Raw genomic sequence first — 20,425 nt, 5'->3', positions numbered from 1 at the left:
CCAAAAGCCCTCAAAACAGCAGCCAGCAAAAAACCTTGCGGCCGAAAAGAGGCATCTGCAGATGCCAGCACACCCACTTTATAAAACGTGGTAAGGGTGTGAACAGACTACCAGGTAGCCGACTTGCAACCTGGAGCACAGATGTCCACAAGGCAAAAAGCCCAGGAAGCACTAGGGCCAAGTAGAATGCACAAAAACAGGGAAAGGCAGGACCTGACCCTTAATTGAATAAAACTGCACCACTGTCTGTCCGATCCATCCGGGAATAGATGCAGCAGACGCAGGCAGTCCCGTTCACGGCCATCCGTAAGTACAGAGAGCGAGGCTGACTCACGAAAAGACTCAAGTCACCAAGTACACCTGGAATGCCCGCACTCTAAACAGAGTAAGCAATGCACATGCCTTAGGATGTGAGGGCAATGCACATGCCTTAGGATGTGAGGGCTCAGGACACAAGATGGGAATACAATGTCCCCGTGCAAGTGAAAACCACAAACCACCTTCAGAGGGAAGGACGGATCCGGACGAAGTACCACCTGGCCCTATGAACAACATATAGGGAGAACGACAGGACAATGTCGCCAGTGCCGACACCTGCACGCAGAGTGACAGCAACCAAGAAGGCCACCTTCTGTAATAAGGTAGGCAGGGGATACCCTTGAATACTCGCAAACAGAGGGTCTAAAATAACCAACTGCACCAAATCAAGGTTCCCCAGTGGGTGACGGAGGTCTCACCAGAAGCACCAAGTGTCCTACCCCCTGGAAGAAGTCACGCACCAGGGCATAGGCGGCCAACGGCCTTCGGAAGAAATTTCCCAAAACCGAAACCCGACCCTTGACAGTACTCAAGGCCAACTTGTGATCAAACTCCTCATTGAAGGAAGCGAAGATCCGGGCCACCGAGTAAGAGCGAGGGGGAGCCCTCGCAATATACGACTGTCTTGTATGATGAACAGAAATCACCCTAGAAGTCGCTTCCCACACTTCAAGCAGGGTGGTCCAAACCCCGGTCCTTCAGCACCTGGCATTCAACAGCCAAGTCGGCAAAGTCAGCGTCCACAAAGTTGGATGGGAGATGGACCCTGGAGACAATAACTCCTCCCTGAGGGGAATTCTCCAAGGAGCGTCTGCGGCCAGCCTGACCAGGACAGTGTACCAAGCTCGGCGAGGCCCGCCCAGGGCCACGAGAAAGACAAGAATCCCTTCCCCCTCGATCCTGCGAAAAATTATTGGCAGCAACTTGGGAGGAGGAAAGGCAGACTGCAGATGAGACTGACCTCGGCCCATCCGTGAGCACGTACACACGACCATGCCGGCAGCAGCCATGCACAGGTGACCATGCTAAACGCCACAGCATCGTTCAAGTTGAACCTAGCAAATGTTCTTGCCCATGACAGAACCCATGGTGCCACCATTTCACCCACCAGAAGGTCCCGGGAGCGGGCCACAAACCGCAGCACTATCCTGTAGATGCGACGCCAACAGGTCCACGTCTGAATTGCCCCCAACAAAGGCACAACTGCAGAAACATCTCCAGATGAAGGGACCATTTGCCTGCATTCAAGGCCTGTCGACTGAGGCAATCCGCCCGTCAAGGTTTCCACACCTGGAAAGGGAACAGCGGAAGAGCTGTAACAAGGCGAACTGCCCAACGAATAATTGACACATCCAAGGCCGCAAGGACACCCTTGGTGCCCCCTTGGTGAATGACATAAGCCATGGTTGTGGCGTAGTCGATTGAACGTGCACCGGGCAGCTGCAGGTGCACGATCCAGTGAACCAGGCAAAGCCAGATCGCTCTCAGCCCCAGGACATTGATTAGTAACCTGGATCCTCCAGGGACCATACTCCCCAAGCAGAGAACCTGCCGAGGACTCCTTCCCACCCAGACAGCCTTGCATCCGCAGTGATAAGTGTTCAGGTAAAAAGGGAGGGAGGATTGCAGCTCAAGACTCCCTGGTCAGCCAGCTCAGCCGGATCCGAAAGTCCAGAGAGTTTGGATTCTAGCCCCATTCAAGAAGGATTGCCTTCTGGGGGATCCCCGAGAGGGATTGAGCGAAAGGGACAGTCTCGAAAGATGGCACAATCAGTCCCAGAACTCTCATGCAGATCCGAAGTGACGACCATGTGTGGGACGTGAACTGCAGTCTGAAGTTCCAAGAGTCTTTTCCCCGGAGGGAGAAAACACCCTGACTGAGGGCAAGTCCAAAGTCAGGCCCAGATAGTCCAGTCTCCTGGAAGGGACCATGGATGACTTCTGAACATTCAGAACCCACCTGAACTCCTCCAGAGTTCTCGTGGGGACTTCCAAATCCATTTGTCAGCACCGTAGGAGACTCCACACGGAGAAGCAGATCGGCCAGGAACCCCGGACCGATATGTTTTGCTGGACCGGAGCCACACCTTTGTGAAGACCCTAGAAGAATAAGCGAGACCCAAGGGCAACGCCACAAACCGATAGAGATCCTTCCCCACGGCAAAAAAAAAAAAAAAAACGGAGAACCCCTAGGTGTCCCGAAAATAACAGGATGTGAAGGTAGGCAGCTTAATGTCTATGGAGGCCAGGAATCCCCCCTGATGCAGGGAAGCCACTGCCGTGTGAACTGATACCAGCTTGAATTTTTGATTTGCACGGAACCATCAAAGGACCAGTTGGTCCAGCTTGTTGAACCAGAGCCTGAACTGCCTCACAGAGCGCCAGTAAGCGATCCAGGGACAGCCGTACATTGGAAGGGAAAAAAACCCTACCGGAAATAAACGGATCGGGACTCGATCTTGCAACTGGACCGCATGACCTCCTGAACCCAGGAGCCTGGGATCCGTGCCAGCCGCAGGTCCTCAACCGACAAGGACCTCCCCCCCCCCCACCCCCTGGGTGAGGAAGCACTTTCAGGCCGAGAAGGCCTAGTCCGCAGGTTTGGAAAAAAAAAAAAACTATCTCATGTTCTCCAGACCACGGTCGGAAGGAACCACACGCGGAAGTCTGAAAGGACTTCGCCACATCGACTGCCCCCGAGGGACGAACAAAAACTGTTTGCGAGTCGAAAGGGAAGAACCCCGACTGCAACAAAGGCCCTTACCCTTGTTAGCCTGTGGAAGAAAACACTCTCCCCCCGTGAGACCCTTATATAATGTCATCCAGGGCAGCACCAAACAGGTGATCCCCCTAAACAGGGAGATCAATTAAGACCGTCGTAGAAGTTTGATCCGAAGACCAACACTACGGTCAAGTAGACACTGGATAACTGTTATATTCTCCGTGTTGTGAGAGACACAGGACTCTGGTCTGGAACAACGGTTGTTTATTCAGGACTCACTGTACAGCATTACAGGACAGCTCTGCATATCAATACATCTCTACATGTGTCTAAAGATGGCCACTCTGCCCCTTGTCATCACTCCTGGGTGGAGCCAGCCTTAAAGTGACAGTACATGTGAAACCCTTCAGGTATAACAATAACCACCGCCGAAAATGACAAGATGACCCATACAAGGGAGCCTCGACCAGCGCGGCATCGCAAACAAATTGCAGCCCCTGCGCCAGCTGGTCCAACAGCTCCCCCAGGGCAAGAGGGACATGCCCCACACCAAGTCACGGCGATGGAACTCCACCCATCAGGCACAATCTGCATGGCAAGGGAAAACAAACACTGTTCCCAGTGCAGACTACACCAGGGAGTACAGATCGCAGGCCACAGCCCGCGCCATCCTATCCCCAAGTCCTTACAGGATGGGGATTCCTCCACTGGAACAATGGTAGTCCCATTCAGCTAGAGACCGTACGTCCACCAACGGCGGAAAAGTCCTCTGTACCAGAGACTCCCCAAAAGGGCAACGTCTAACGGCCGCTTAGACACCCCAGGGGAATGTCTCAGGACGGTCCCTTCCTACACGAGCAGCCAGCAAAAAGAGCAGCTCCAGATGGCATGTGAGCCACCTGTGCCCCAGGTACAGCCGCTGCTGTGACCCCCAAATTGCAGGGTGTCACACACCTAAACAGCCAGTGCATCCACCAGCGCCTGTCGCGGCAGGGGAGGTAGAAATGCCATCATCATCCGAGGAGAGAGGGTGCGAGGTAACAGACCCGGCAGGGAGGCCCTACGTCTGCAGCAGCTGAGCCAGACTCAGACTGAGACATCAGATGAGGCAGGCGGAGAAACGTCTCAGGGCACCTACCACCTTCACCCGGGCCCAAATGCTTCCCGAACTGCCGAAACGGCATCGGACAATGGAGATCCGGGAGGCCCTGTGGCCTCCGTGAGGGGGTCAGGTGGGAACAAATGGCCTGCAGGGTCCATACTGAACCTGAGGAACCCGCCAGCAACTTAAAAAAAAAAAAGACAAAAATTACTTTTTTTTTTAAAGCAGCCCCACAGCGCTACAGCGCCCCCCGGAGGTCAGGCACGTGCTAACAGACCCCCACCGAGAGGGAGAGACCACCCTCATGACACACTGTCCTCCAGGCACTCCCACCGGCCTCCACAGCAAAAAATCTACCGCAAAATGGCTGAAAACGGGTGTACCAAGATGTCCGCTCCCATAGCAGCAGAGGCTACAACAAAATCGCGGCGGACAGCGCACTCCCCGGCCCCCCATGCCACCTGAACACTAGGTCCCCGCCTCAGGTAGGCCCAAACAGTCCCCCACGTGGGATGGGGGAGGTAAGGGGGGGGGGGTGGAGAGGAGGGGGGTCCCAACAGGACAGAGGGAACCCAGGAGTGTGAGGGTCCAACCATCCCAGGGAGAGGGCCCGCGTCCACCCCAAAGTCCGCCAGGGAAGGGGGGGGGACGTTTGCTCACCATACCGGAAACACAAACACAGGCGGGCACCATCTCATGACAGGACCCCACGCCACGGAACGCTGCGACATCAGCCTAGACCCTGTCGTGTGCAGCCTGGCGAGACGCTTAACTCGCTGGGCCAGTCCCCGTCCATCGGGACCATGTCGCGGCCGACCCAGCACGGAGCTAAGGCCTGCATGCGCTCGAAGGCCAGACTGGGGTGACCACTGGACATGGGGGTCCAGTCTGTCGTCCAGCCCGGCATAATTGCTAGAAGATCTCACAGTAAAAACGATCCAGAGAAAAAAAAGACTAGCTAAAAAAAATATACATAAAAAAATGTACTTCTATGCCAGGACCAAAGATCCCAGCAAGGAACTAGGTCCTTACTCCTGACTAGGCAGATTAAAACTGGCATGCTATGCAGGAAGAGAGAGGGTGTACCCTCCGGGACTGCCCATAGGCATAGCCAGAACTTTTTTCTGCCTAGTGTCCTACTCCTGTACTTGTAGGGGGCAGTATTACCCTACTGATATGAATCAGAGAGAACTGCGTCCGTCAATGAACGATAGAGAAATCAATTTTTTGTTGCTTACAACTGTATAGAATAAAGCAGTGCTTGATTGTTCCAAACTAAATAATCTGCAGGAATGGTGGGTAGGAATCTAGGTTTGTCTGCACAATCCTGCAGCACCTAAAAATCCTGCAGTTACAGGCAAATGTCAGCCAGTCCAGCTCCAGCACTTAGGGGACCTACTTTACTGAAAAATGTGACAAACATCTGCACAGTTCCAACAAAACTGGCCATATTTCCTGTAATGATTATCTCCTATGATCCTAATGTAGAATTCCATGTAAAACCTAACCACCCTTATAAACACTCCCTCCCCCTTCCTAACACCTATTCTGACTCCCTCCCCCTTCCGAACACCTATTCTGACTAACGTGTGAAAGAAAGATCTATGTACTTCCCTATTTTCAGATTGCTAGTTTGGTCACGTTATCCTCCTTGCCTGTGTTAGCTGCAAGGAAAAAAAGGGAGCGTGCGCTTCTATCCTCTGCAGCTGACACAGGGGGAAATCTTATGACCAGACCAAAGTGGCCCAAAATAAGGTAAGCATATACTGTAGATCTTTCTTACACAGGTTAGTCAGAATAGGTGTTAGGAACGGGGGAGGGAGTGTTTTTTTTTTTTTTTTTTTAGTAGTAAGGTTTTGCATTGAATTTTACTTAAGCGTCATCCAGTAGCCATAATGATTTATTTTTTTTTTTTTAAGCAACATGGCCACTAGATGGTGCTCAAGATCAAAGTAGAAAATTATATTACACAAAATACAGCGGGTTTTGTTGAGCTTGTGCAATATATGTTTGCCATTTTTATACACAGACCCCATAGTGTAGGCGCTTGCTGCTCCCATTCCTCCTCATATTCCTATTGCTATGATGGGCTTCCTCACTTGCCAACTGGAATGTGGAGGACAAAAGGGTCAGGTAATCTTCTGTACTATTAGGCTTGCGGTCAGAACAGCTTAGAATTTGGTAATATCTACAGGTGACTGCACTTTACACTTGCTGCAGTTTTTATCTCTGTTCTAGCAAAAGAGTTTCCAATGACCCATAGACTTGCCCAAAGTACAGATGAAAGAGGAACAGTAAAGCACCATTCCTGCACTCCCCCCTGGCCCTGGAATAAAAAAAAAAAAAAAAAACAGCTGTACAATGTACATACATAATTACAAACTGAAAGTAGTTAAATATTTAATACATCAAATTGCATTATTTACATTAAGGTGCTTAAACCCCTCCTTCCCCTTCTTCACTTACTTTTGGAGGTTTTTGAGGGAGTGGAGTACCCTAGGTGACTGGAGTACAAGATCTCTGCCCTTCCCCCTATCCCGCCCACAACCTTTAGGCACGTTACAAGTCCCAGGAGGCTGTGGGACCATTCAGGCCATGCAGCGCTGCTTGGGTAGTGAAGTTGCAAGGAGTCACAGCAGACATTTATAAAATAAGGTCTGCAGGTATCGACAGCAGGGTTTGCTCTTGGATACGGAACTGGCTAAAAGGCCGTGTCCAAAGGGTGGTAATAAACAGCGCATACTCAGAGTGGTCTGAGGTAGTAAGCGGGGTGCCCCAGGGCTCAGTCCTGGGACCAACCTTGTTCAATTTATTCATAAACAACATTGAAGACGGGATCGGTAGTTCGTTATCAGTTTTTGCAGATGACACAAAATTGGCCAGGGCAATAACTGCACAGCATGAAGCAGATATCCTACAGAATGACCTGGACAAAATAACAGAGTGGGCAACGACATGGCAAATGAGGTTTAAACGTGGAGAAATGTAAGGTTTTGCACTTGGGGACTAAAAACATAAAAGCACAATACACGTTAGGAGGGGAACCCTTGGGGGAATCAAAAATGGAGAAAGATCTGGGAGTCTTGGTTGATGATAGATTAGGCAATAGCATGCAATGTCAAGCGGCAGCTGCCAAAGCCAGCAGAATATTAGCATGCATAAAGAAAGGGATGTATTCCAGAGATAAGACTATAATCCTTCCACTTTATAAAACTCTGGTCCAACCTCATCTGGAGTATTCGGTCCAGTTCTGGTCGCCAGTCCTCAGGAGGGATGTGTTGGAGCTGGAGAGAGTCCAGAGAAGGGCAACTAAACTGATTAGGGGATTGGAGGACCTTGACTATGAAGAGCGTCTGCAATCGCTCGATTTATTCTCCCTGGAGAAGAGACGTCGGAGGGGGGACATGATAGCAATTTATAAATATCTCAATGGGGATCCCAGCTTAGAAAAAAAGCTGTTCATTCGAAGGGATTGCATGAGGACTCGAGGACATACAATGCGATTAGAGGAGAAGCGTTTTAACCTCAGGCAATGAGGGGGGTTCTTTACTGTTAGGGCTACAAGATTGTGGAATTCTCTACCACAAGAGGTGGGTTCTGCGGGTAGTATGGTGGCTTTCAAAAGACTCTTAGACTTACATCTCAAGAATCAGAACATTAAGGGGTATGTGAGAGGATTACAGCCACACACACCTACACAGGTTGAACTGGATGGACTATTGTCTTTATTCAACCTCACCTACTATGTAACTATGTAACTATGCAACATTCCTTAGTAAACATGCCGACACCAGGGACCTGAAGGCCAGCAAAGAACCCAGCCCGGGCGACGACAAGTTTGGATCCCTGGATAGTCAAGTGTCTTTTTTTTTTTTTTTAATAATTGCCGCTGCTGACTTTGCATTTTTGGCAAGACTGAAGATACTCTTTGGGTAGAACCTGGGGGTGGGGGATGTGACGTCAGGTTGGCTGTTAGTGAATAATGGCCACTCTGACACAGACCCTGCACTTTTTTCTGGACTAACCCCACCTTACCAACTTATAGGCGGTTACTGCAGATCAACACATTTTTAAAGCATTATATACATTAACATTAAAACAAATCTACCATCAAGTAAAACAGTCTTTGAAGTAAACTGACACTATCTGGGGCCACATGCTAGTTCCAGGATAGTCATATCACTTAGCCATGCAGGACATGATGCACTAAATCCCCACAACTAGTTAGTACGCAGTTTAATCATACACTGACATGTGTTTAGCTTGATGAAAATGTTCTTTTCACAAATGTCTTAACATGTTACTGTATATTGAACAAATGAATATGCTATGAAAAAGTAAGAGTCTATTTTAAACATCAGCACTGTGTTTAGCTTACATAACTTCAGCTAAATAAAGCTTTACCTAAACATTTGCTGTCACCAGTGTGAAGAGTTATTCTGATGAACCTGTGAAGAAACAAAGATGTTGTAGTTGTGTTACTTCCCTTGAGAAAATTGTCTTTTTTTTTTTTTTTTTTTAATTCTGTAGCATTTGGTGATATTGTTCCAGTGAGAGGAAAGTTACAAGTGACAGTACCTGCACAGTAATATCTTCATAATACACAAAGGATTTAGTAGAATATTGGAATTGTATAAACTTACACAATAGTATGATAGTTAATTACCCTTAATGACACACTCAACCTACTGGTAGGAAGTACACTGACCTTGAAATCTGACAATGCAGCATTCATTATACCTACAGACATTTGAACATAGCCCTATTTAACCACTTCCCATCCATAGGACGTTCTTAGGTTGAAAAATGGATATCAGGATGATGCGTGCAGCCACAGGCATCATCCTGATAATCTTTTTTTTTAGTTAGAGATTCACTTTTTTATAAAAGCCATCCTGGCAGCTGATTAGCAGCTGGACTGCTTTTACAGGCAGCAGAAGGGAATGTTCCCTCCACCTTGCACTGCCGCCTCTCCGGGCTCTCCCGTGTGATCGGCGAGCCCGGAATCCAATCTGGCGGTTCTGCCAGGTTACCATAGAGCTGTCTGTGGACCATATAATCCCCAACCATCTCTGTGGTCCTGGGAGACTAAGCAACATCATGATGCCACTTTCGATTCTGGCAGATGTAAACATTGCCATTTATTTTCCTGGGAAAACAGAAACCGATATACATTTTTTTTTTTTATCTCATGCCTTTCATGGTAGAGGAGAGAGCTGGGGTCTTATAAACCCCAGATGTTTACATAAAGAGGACCTGTCATGCCTTATTTCTATCACAAGGGATGTTTATGGAAGAAAAGTGATAAAAAAATCAAGGGACAGTGTAAAATAAATAAAAAGATTTTAAAATGCCCCCATCCCCTTGTGCTAGTGTGCAGAAGCACCGCGAACATTATAATGACAGCAATAATGTTAGCAATTAACCTCCTCTGTAAACTTTCAACTGGCAATCTGTAAACATTTTTAAAATGTTTTTAAATGCTGTAGTTTAGCATCATTCCACAAGCATGCGCAATTTTAAAGCGTGACATGTTAGGTATCCATTTACTCAGCTCAACATCATCTTTTATAGTTTACAAAAGCACTGGATTATATATTGGGTTTTTTGCAATAAAATGAAAGTGTATTTCAATTTTTTTTATATACACGTGTGTGTGTGTGTGTATATATATATATATATATATATATATATATATATATATATATATAATGTTTGGGGACTCTGAGTGATTTTTACATGTACAAGAGAAATGCCAGAATCGGCTCAGTGAGGTGAGGAAGTAGTTAATGTAAATTTGATACACTTTTTCTGTTTTAGAGAATATATCATTATATATTACAATGAACATGCAAATAAACCCATTTTTCCTACAGCTTACCTGTAAAATCCTTTTCTTAGAATACATCACGGGACACAGAGCAGCCATATTCATTACGATCTGGTTTATACACCACCTTTTGGTGAATGGACACTGGCATCCAACAAGTAATGGAGGTCCCCCTCTATATAACCCCTCCCATACAGGAAGTACCTCAGTATTGTAGCAAGCAATAAACATCCTAGAGAAAAGGGGGGAGGGACCTCTGTGTCCCGTGATGTACTCCAAGAAAAGGATTTTTACAAGTTTTCCTTATAGCACATTACGGGACACAGAGCAGCCATAATAATTACTATCTGGGACGTCCCAAACCAATGCACTTGAAGGGAGGTGGACAATATATGAAAAGAACACCATCAGACCGAAAAGATCTACCTAGCTGCCAGCAGCACACAGGGGCCAAATGCAGAATCCTCCTGGGTCCTCACATCCACTTGATAGAATCTAGTGAACGTATGTACTGAAGACCAAGTAGCAGGCCCTGCAAATCGGAGCCATATAAGCTTGATGGCGAACTGCCCAAAAGGCACCTACTCTTCTGGTAGAGTGTGTCTTTATTGGAAAAGGTGGAACCTTCCCTTATTAAACCATACGCCTGTATAATAACCTGGCAAATCCATTGAGAAATTGTAGACCTAGATGCTGCCTGCCCTTTCCTGGGCCCTTCTGGCAGTACGAACAAAAAAATGGATTTTTGTAAGAACTTACCGTAAAATCCTTTTCTCTTAAGCTCATTGACAGACGTAGTCTTCTTGATTCTCAAGAGCTGGGTTATGTTGTCTCCGCAGGAGTAGGACTAGGCAGAATGACAAAACGTTCTGGCTCCACCTTAGGGGCAGTCCCTGAGGGTATATCCTCCCTCTCTCTGCTACAGGGAATCAGTTCTGTTTAAAGCAGTACAGAGAATTTAACCCAACCCAACTCAATGATAGAGGGGCGGGTACTACGTCTGTCAATGAGCTTAAGAGAAAAGGATTTTACGGTAAGTTCTTACAAAAATCCATTTTTCTCTATCGCTCATTGACAGACGTAGTCTTCTTGATTCTCAAGAGCTGGGACATCCAGAAGCAGTGCCACAAATGAGGGGTGGGATTGACAAAATCAAATCCAATCTAGAAGGCCCAACCGGTGCCAAACTAGAAGTTTTAAAGGCTCATTATAAACAAAGAATGAGACTAAAGAAAAATTTTCCAACGGAAAAAACCCTCGAGGTAGACCACTGGTCTCCTCAAATTGCGGCCTGCAAAACCTTGCGGCCAAACGAGGCATCAGATGATGCCATTACATCAACTTTATAATGTTTAGTAAAGGTATGCACCGACGACCAGGTAGCCGCCTTGCACACCTGGACCACTGACGCCTGATGGCGAAAGGCCCATGACGCGAGTGCCCGAGTGGAGTGCGCCTTAACAGGGAACGGGGGCTCCCGACCCTTAATAGAATAAGCCTGTACTACCGTCTGTCTGATCCATCTGGAAATGGTCGCGGCAGATGCAGGCAACCCCTTTTTGGGTCCATCTGGGATCACAAAAAGTGAATCCGTCTTGCGAAACGAGTCTGTCGTTTTCAAGTATACCCTGATCGCCCGGACCACATCCAAGGAGTGTAACGCAAACTCCCGAGGATGACTGGGCTTAGGACACAGGGAAGGTAATACAATTTCTTCATTCAGATGAAATTCTGAAACCACTTTTGGTAGGAAGGATGGATTCGGACGAAGAACCACCTTATCTCTATGAACCACCAGATATGGTGAACGACAAGATAATGCGGCCAGTTCTGACACCCTGCGTGCAGAAGTAATAGCCACCAAGAAGGCCACCTTCTGGGACAACGTGGGTAGAGGAATCTCCCTAATATCTTCAAAGGGAGGTTTCTGAAGAACCGACAACACTAAATTAAGATCCCAGGGGGGTAACGGCGCGTGCACTGGCGGAGCCAGATGTCGCACCCCCTGGATGAAATTCCGCACCAAGGAATGAGTAGCCAAAGGCTTCTGAAAGAAGATGGCTAATGCGGAGACCTGACCCTTGATAGTACTCAAGGCCAGTTTCTGCTCAACCCCTTGTTGCAGAAAAGCCAATATTCGACTAATCGAATAAGACCGAGGACGGAACCCCAAAGGTTCACACCATGCAATGTAGGACTTCCATGTGCGATGATAAATCTTTCTGGAAGTCGCTTTCCTTGCTTCAACTAGAGTAGGAATAACTGAAGCTGACAAACCTTTGTCCTTCAGCACCTGGGTCTCAATAGCCAGGCCGTTAAAGCCAGCGATCGTAAAGCAGGATGGAAGATCGGCCCCTGAGACAGTAGATCCTCCCTGAGAGGAAGTCTCCACGGGACGTCCGCCACCAGTCTGACCATGTCGGCGTACCAAGCTCGACGAGGCCAGTCCGGAGCTACCAGGATTACTGGGATTCCTTCCTCCTCTATTCTGCGAAGAAGTCTTGGCAGTAACGCGAGAGGAGGGAAGGCATATATTAGCTGGTATTGCCCCCACGGGGCGATGAGTGCGTCTGCGGTTTCTGCTAGAGGATCGCGGGAGCGAGCCACGAATCTCTGAACTTTCCTGTTGAATCGTGATGCCAACAGATCCACATCCGGGGTGCCCCACCGTAGGCACAACTGGTGGAAAACGTCTGGATGGAGGGACCATTCCCCCTGATCCAGGGTCTGACGGCTGAGATAATCTGCCTGCCAATTCTCCACCCCCGGAATGAACACCGCAGAGATTGCTGGAACAAATCGTTCCGCCCAGCGAAGAATGCAAGCCACTTCTTTGGCCGCTTGGACACTCTTGGTGCCCCCCTGGTGATTGACATAAGCCACGGCCGTGGCATTGTCCGACTGGATCCGAACCGGGCTGCCCTGGAGCTGCTCGGTCCAGTGAATCAGACAAAGTCTGATCGCTCTCAGTTCCAATACATTTATCGGTAACCTGGATTCTTCCGGGGACCAAAGTCCCTGGGCAGATAACTGACCAAGAATTCCTCCCCATCCGGATAGACTGGCATCCGTGGTCACTATCGTCCAATATATTGGCAGAAATGACTTTCCCTGGCTGAGCATTGGAGACCGAAGCCACCAAACCAGAGACTCTCTGGTCTGTTTGCTCAATCGTATCTGATTGTCCAGGGATTCCGGATTCCGATTCCATCTGAGAAGAATCTCTTGCTGAAGAATTCGGGTATGGGACTGGGCAAATGGGACTGCTTCGAATGAAGCCACCATCAACCCCAGAACCCTCATGCAAGTCCGAAGGGAAGACCAGCTGTTGGACAGTAACAACTGGACTGCTGTTTGAATCTTTCGGAGTTTCCCTACCGGAAGAAAAACTCTTGTCCTGACTGTGTCTAGAATTAGACCCAGATATTCGAGCCTCTGGGTGGGAACCAGAAATGACTTTTGCTGGTTCACCAGCCACCCGAATTCCTGTAAAGAAATCATAGTAATTTCTATGTTTTGTAGCAAGGTCTGAGGAGACTCTGCATGAAGCAGAAGATCGTCTAGGTAACCTAGAATCGATATACCTCTTTGGCGCAGAAGTGCCAACACCTTTGTGAAGACCCGCGGAGCCGTGGCAAGACCGAAAGGTAACGCCACAAACTGATAGTGGTTCTCCTCTACGGAAAAGCGTAGAAAACGCTGATGTCCTGCGAAAATGGGAATGTGAAGATAGGCGTCCTTGATGTCTATGGACGCTAGGACATCCCCTGGATGCAGGAAGGCTGCTACCGTGCGAATGGACTCCATTCTGAATCTTCTTATGTTGACGAAAGAATTGAGTGCTCTTAAGTCCAGAATTGGACGCACTTTGCCCTCTTTCCTGGGTATTGTAAACAGGTTTGAATAAAACCCTTGAAACCGTTCTGTCCAAGGAACGTGGACTACCACTCCTTGTTGTAGTAAATCTGTGACTGCTCTCCGCAGATCTTCTAAACGATCTGCGGATAGTCGGATATTGGAAGGGAAGAATCGCGCCGGTGGGAGAGATCGAAACTCGATCTTGTACCCTGACCTTATGACTTCGCAAACCCATTTGTCCGGGATTCTGGAAAGCCATGGATCCGGGAACCGGCGAAGACGTCCCCCCACCCCAGTTATGGGTGGGGGCGCACCTTCAGGCTTTGGATGGTTTATCTTCAGGTCTGGAGGGGGCGGGCTTTTGCTTGCCCGACCAACGACCCCTGACGCCTCCTGCAGGAGCTTTGGAGGACTTCGTTTTTTCACCCGCTGGACGAAAAAACCTCTTGTGAGCAGAAAAAGAAGGCCCTCGTCTTTGACGAGTTCCTCTACCTTTAAAATTTTGCGGTAAAAAGGTGCTTTTTCCACCGGTGAGATCCTTAATGATCTCATCTAAGTTGGCTCCAAATAGACGCTCTCCTGAAAAGGGGATATTAGCCAATGCTTTTTTGGAACCTTGGTCGGCTAACCAACCTTTTAGCCACAGTATACGCCTGAGAACCACTGCTGAGACTGATGCTCGCGCCATTAATGGAGTGGCGTCTAACGCCGCATCACATACAAACTGTAACCCCTGTATCATTTGTTCCAACAAATCTGATACCGCCTGAGGGACTTCTTCTAAGTCCCGGCGTAACCACTTGGTCCATTCAGTTACAGCCTGCGAAACCAGACCAATAGCAATTATTGGTCTGAAAGCTGATCCAATCAAGGAAAACATGGTGCGAGACATAGCTCCTATCTTGGGATCCACTGGATCTTTAAAAGACGGAGCGTCTTCTAAAGGAATAACCGTGGCTTTATTCAATCTAGCAATAGGTGAATCCACCACAGGTGGTTCTGTCCATTTCTTAATAAGGGTTTCCTCAAACGGATAACGCCTGTCAATGCGTTTAGAAATATTAAAAGTGCGTTTTGGCAGACGCCATTCCTCTTCGATTGGATTGCCAAAACATTTGGGCAATGGAAAAACCTTCGCCACTTTGATGCGCTTTTTAGTCCCAAAAGGGATCTCAGTTTCAGCTATTTCTGATGGAATACCCTGTAACCTTAAAGTCTCTTGAACAGATACAATGAGTGCGTTTACCAACGCTTCCTCTCGGGCTATGGCGGATGCCGAAACATCCTCCTCACTGTCTGAAGAGACAGGACCCGAGACACCAATACCAGATGAAGTACCTGCAACTGCAGAAATAGGCTCAGAGTCTGAATCCGAGGTTTCAGATAATAAGGGGTTAGGCGGGGGTCGCTTTCTTGCGCCCTGTCCCTGACAAGCCACTTCCACCCGGGACACAAAAGTTTCCATAATAGCTGACAAAGATTCAATTTTCAATGGGGTGCTGGAGGATCCCGCAGACCCCTCGAGGGGATCCGGAGGAGATACATGAGTGGCAGGGTCCATGTTAATACAGGACACCTTTGCCAGCAAACAAAAAAACTTTTTCTTTTTTTTTGTGTGTCTCCCCCTAGCGCAATAGCGCCCCTTAGAGTACCTGCTTCTCGATCCCAGAGAGAGAGAGAGGGACCCCCAAGGCTCACCAACCGATGCAGTGCAGTTTCCAACAAACTGCAGTCAGCGTCTGTCTTACACAGACTGGAAGGAGCTGTTTGCTTTTTCCCGGGCAGAAGGCGTGGCTCCGCCCCCTGTGTACGCCTTCCGGCGTTCCCAGCCCTCCACGAGGTAGCTGGGCTCACAAAACATGGCCGCCCCCATAGAAGAGACATAAGACTCCAAAAACATGGCGGCCGGCGTGACCTGAGGACATACATGCATTCGGTCTACGGCAAAATGGCGGCGGACCGCCGATATCGTCTTCCCAGCACATCCACCTGCACTCTGCTAAGAGGTGACATATGGATCTACAGAGATACACTGCACATAAGGTAGGATTATACCTCCTATGTCTGCTGTAATGTTACAGTCTGCTGGGTAGAGTGTTAGCTCTTGAACCAAGTCCACTTCCCACAAACACATGCTGTATTACAAGGGGGACTTGTAAGTATCAGATATATACTGACCATATATGGAGGGGCCCATAATATATACTGCCTCATAATGAGGAAAAAAGGGAACGTTTACTCACCATACCGAACCGACAGGCACCCTCTCTTCACAATACCCTCTCCACCGGGGTGGGGGTTTGTGGACGCCTCGACTCTCTGGTACCTGGCGTCCAAGCGAGACTTTTAACTCGCAAAGTCAGTCCCTTTACTGGGACTCCGTCGCGGCCGACCCAGCGCACTGGTCTGCACGCGCTCGTAGGCAGAAACCGGGGTGACCACTGGATCTCAACATCCAGCCCGTCCCCGCATACTTACTTGAATGTGTCGCGGCCGACCAAGCGCAATGCCATGGTCTGCGCGCGCTCGTAGGCCGGCTGGGGTGACCACAAGTGTCGCCCAGTCCGGCGTTTTTGCTTGAAGATCTCACAGGAAAAACACTGGAGAAAAACTACCTAAAAAATGTCTTTTTCTAAAGAAAAAAGTCTTGCCAGGACCAAAAGATCCCAGCAAGGAACTTAGGTCCTTACTCCTGACTAGACAGAAAAAAACTGATTCCCTGTAGCAGAGAGAGGGAGGATATACCCTCAGGGACTGCCCCTAAGGTGGAGCCAGAACGTTTTGTCATTCTGCCTAGTCCTACTCCTGCGGAGACAACATAACCCAGCTCTTGAGAATCAAGAAGACTACGTCTGTCAATGAGCGATAGAGAAAGGTCAATCTTCCGAATCTGAGCTGACATCTTCAAATAGACCTTAAATGCACGTACCACATCGAGAGAATGTAACATTTTCCTCTGCTGTTTGGGGATTTGGAAAGAAGGAAGGCAGTATAATGTCCTGATTCAAATGAAAAGCAGACACCACCTTGGTCACAAACCCTGGGTGTGGACATAGAATCACCTTATCTTGATGCAAAATCAAAAATGGCTCCTTACAAGAAAGAGCTGCTAACTCAGATACTCTTCAAGCTGGTTACTGCAACCAAAAAGCCTAACTTTCTGGTCAAAAGAACCAGAGGAATATGCCAAACGGGCTCAAAAGGCTGTTTCTGTAGAACTGCCAGAACCAAATGTAAATCCCAAGGACACAACAGTGGCCTCACTGGCAGAAGCCTATGTAGCACCCCTTGAATAAAGGCTCGGACTAAGGAATGTGAAGCAATCGGTCTTTGGAAAGACTGATAAGGCTGAAATTTGACCTTTTATAGTGCCTATGGCTAGTGTCCTAACTACCCCTACTTGCAAGGCGGCTAGAACTGTCCCAATGATATATTTATGGGGATGCCACGTCCTGGCCTCACTCCACGAAATGTAAGATTTCCAGACTCTGTAATAAATGCCCCTAGAGACTGGTTTCCCAGTGGTTATCAGGGTAGAGACTGCAGGGCCAGATATGCCCCGCTCCCTCAAAATCCAGGCTTCAGTAGCCAAGCCGTCAAATTTAGAGACGGTAAAGCAGGGTGGAATATCGGACCCTGAGACAACAGGTCAACCCAAGGCCTTCCCACTGCCAACCTTAGAATTTGTGAATACCAAATCCTCCTGGGCCAGGCTGGAGCCACCAGGATTACTGGTTTCCCATCTTCCTGAATCCTGAACGGCAGCAGCTGAACCGGAGTAAAGGCATAGATCAGAGAGAACTGCTCCCAGGATGTCACCAAGGCATCCCCTCTAACTGCGAGTGGATCCCTGGTCCTGGACAGTTTTTCAACTTGTTGTTGAACCTAAATGCAAACAGATCTACGCCCAGGACCCCCTAGTGTTGTCAAATTAATGGAAAGATCTCAGGATTCAAGGACCATTCCCCCAGAAACATCTGCTGGCAACTCAAAGTCTGCCTGCCAGTTCTATATTCCCGGAATGAAAACAGCCGACAGGCATGGAGCAAATTTCTCCGCCCAGGATAGGATGTGACCCACCTCTTTTTGGGCTGACTGACTCTTGGTGTGCCCCTCATGGTTAATATAGACCACAACTGTGGCATTGGCGGATTGCACCCTGATGGGGTGTACCCGAAGTCTGGGCGTCCAGTAGCTTAATGCCTGACGAATTGCTCAGATTTCCAGGATATTGATGGGGAAGCTCCTTTCTAACAGGACCATTTCCCTTGGACAGGGGCTTCCTCCAGAACTGCTCCCCAGCGGGAGAGACTGGCATCTGTAGTCACCACCTTCCAGACTACTGGAAGAAAGGATTTCCTGCTCTCCACATTCCTGGCTACCAACCACCATCTTCGACTCTGACAAACCCCTGGCACTAGAGACATGCGACAATCTAAGGCCTGGATCTTTTTGCTCAAGGCTGACCGAATGTTGTTCTGTAAAGATCTGGCATGGAATTGAGCATAAGGAACTGCTTTGAATGAGGACACCATCTTCCCTAGTAACCTCATGCAAAGACGTACAGAAGGATACTGCTTCCCTCTTAAGATTTGAACCAGATCCTTCAGGGCTACAACCTTTCTTGGCGGCAAAAATACCTTTGCCTGTACGGTGTCTACAAGAAAACCCAGATTCTCCAGACTTTGAAGCAGCTGCAATGCTGAGTTTGCCAAGTTCAGAATCCAACCCAGACGTTCTAAGAACTGAACTGCCTGGAACACATTCTGGCTTAGAGTAGATGCTGACCAGTGGTCCAGGTATTCTACCACTGCTATCCCTTAAGACCTTAGAATAGCCAATACTGGAGCTAGTGTGAACACTTGTGGAGTCGTGGCTAGCCCGAAGGGCCATGAACTGAAAATGATGGCGTTCCACTGCAAAACCTTTCTATCATTCAGGCCTATCAAGGTATGCATCCTTGAAGTCTATGGATGTTAAAAATTCTCCTCCTTGCAGAGAGCCCATGACTGAGCAAATTGACTTCATTTCAAATGTTTAAAAACTAGTTAAGCGCTTTGAGATCCAGAATAGGTCTCACGTCTTACGCTTTGGCTTTGGGACCAAGAAAAGGTTTGAGTAAAAACCCCTGAATTTCTCGCTGTCTGGAACCACTATAATCACTCCTTCAGACCTTAGATGGTCCAGCGCCAGAAAAAAGGATCTTCTTTTTAGAGGATCTGCAGGTATGTTTGACTTTACAAAGCAAGGATGAGGAAACACTCAAAATTCTAGTTTGTACCCCTGCAAGACTGTGGAAATAACCCAGTTGTCCTGAACCATTTCGACCCAGGCCTCCGAGAGCCGTAGCAGCCTTCCCCCTACCAGACTACCTTCACAAGGCAGATTTAGAGCTAGGCTTGGTAGGTCTCTGGGCCCAGGGTTTCTTCTGCCCTTGACCTAAAGGCTTGGCTCCAGATCCAGATGGCTGAGGCTGTCGAAACTGCCTGGGATTAGAACCACTGGGCATCTGAGTGTTAAATACCTTTAAAAGAAGGATGTTTACTTCTCCTTTTAACTGGTAGCAGCGCACTCTTCCCCCCGAAATCTTTTGGATATATTGTCACCAAAACTACTATCAGGAGGATCCCAATCAGCATATACTATCTGTTCTAAGAGCAGAGGTATGGGGGAAGCCTGAGGATTTTGAGAAGGGCTTAATGAGGAAGAAGACTTCAGAAATCTCCAAGAGAGGTCATTTAAATCCAGACCTGACCATTTCAGCGAGACTAATTTAATCTCTGGGATTGAGATTCTGATAATGGCTTCTCAGATCCTGACTCCCCAGAAGTAGAATCCTCGGCTTGGCCTTCTTCTAAGCCATTTACAGCTACTTCTTCCACATTCTCTGTCCAATCCTGAACTAAAACAGGGGTGGGGGCTCAGGTGAGGGGGATCTATCATGTTTCCTCCCTTCTTGTGACGCTGAAGCAACCATGCCAGCAATTTTACCCTCAAGACCGACTAAAGCCAATGCCAAATCGTCCTTACGGACATAGGCTGAGACAGAAGCACTAGATGTGGCTACTATGAAAATGTGAAAAAGGGTGCGCTGATAATTATAAGTTTGCTGCAACCAAAGATCCAACTATCTAATTTGGAAAAAATATGATTGAAAAATAAATTAGTTTGGTGCGCTAAACTGGACTAACACTATTGAAGTGATGTAAACCACAAGTGTAGCAACCTGTGAAGGTGATAAACAATATAGTGATATATATATATGATATTGGTGCTATCCAAAATAAATACCGTATGTAAAGTAAATATGATATACCAACCTTTTGTTGGGATATATCATTTACTTTTACATATTTATTTTGGATAGCACCAATATCACATATATATCACTATATTGTTTATCACCTTCACAGGTTGCTACACTTGTGGTTTACATCACTTCAATAGTGTTAGTATTCCAGTTTAGCGCACCAAACAAATTTATTTTTCAGATGTGGCTACTATGCCTGAGAACCATAATGGCTCAGATTGGCCAGTCGCCCCTGGCATCTCAGGGGAGGTAAACACAGAGGAAGCACGGCTAGGATCTTCCAAT

General features: G+C 47.9%; 1 protein-coding gene across 1 annotated transcript in view; it reads right to left on the bottom strand.

Annotated features, from left to right (window-relative positions):
* The window catches only part of TPST2 (tyrosylprotein sulfotransferase 2), a 33,080-nt gene that overhangs the window by 1,307 nt on the left and 11,348 nt on the right, over nucleotides 1-20,425 (bottom strand). The window contains exon 4 of the mRNA XM_082253207.1: nucleotides 8,547-8,590. Coding sequence (XP_082109333.1) covers nucleotides 8,561-8,590 — 30 coding nt within the window. The 3' untranslated portion in view covers nucleotides 8,547-8,560. The remainder of the gene's footprint in view (nucleotides 1-8,546; nucleotides 8,591-20,425) is intronic.

The sequence above is a fragment of the Pelophylax lessonae genome, assembly GCF_965119305.1.
Source record: "Pelophylax lessonae genome assembly, chromosome: 1".
Classification (NCBI taxonomy): domain Eukaryota; kingdom Metazoa; phylum Chordata; class Amphibia; order Anura; family Ranidae; genus Pelophylax; species Pelophylax lessonae.
Note: the sequence above shows the minus strand (reverse complement) of the source record. Positions and strands in the feature narration are given on the sequence as shown.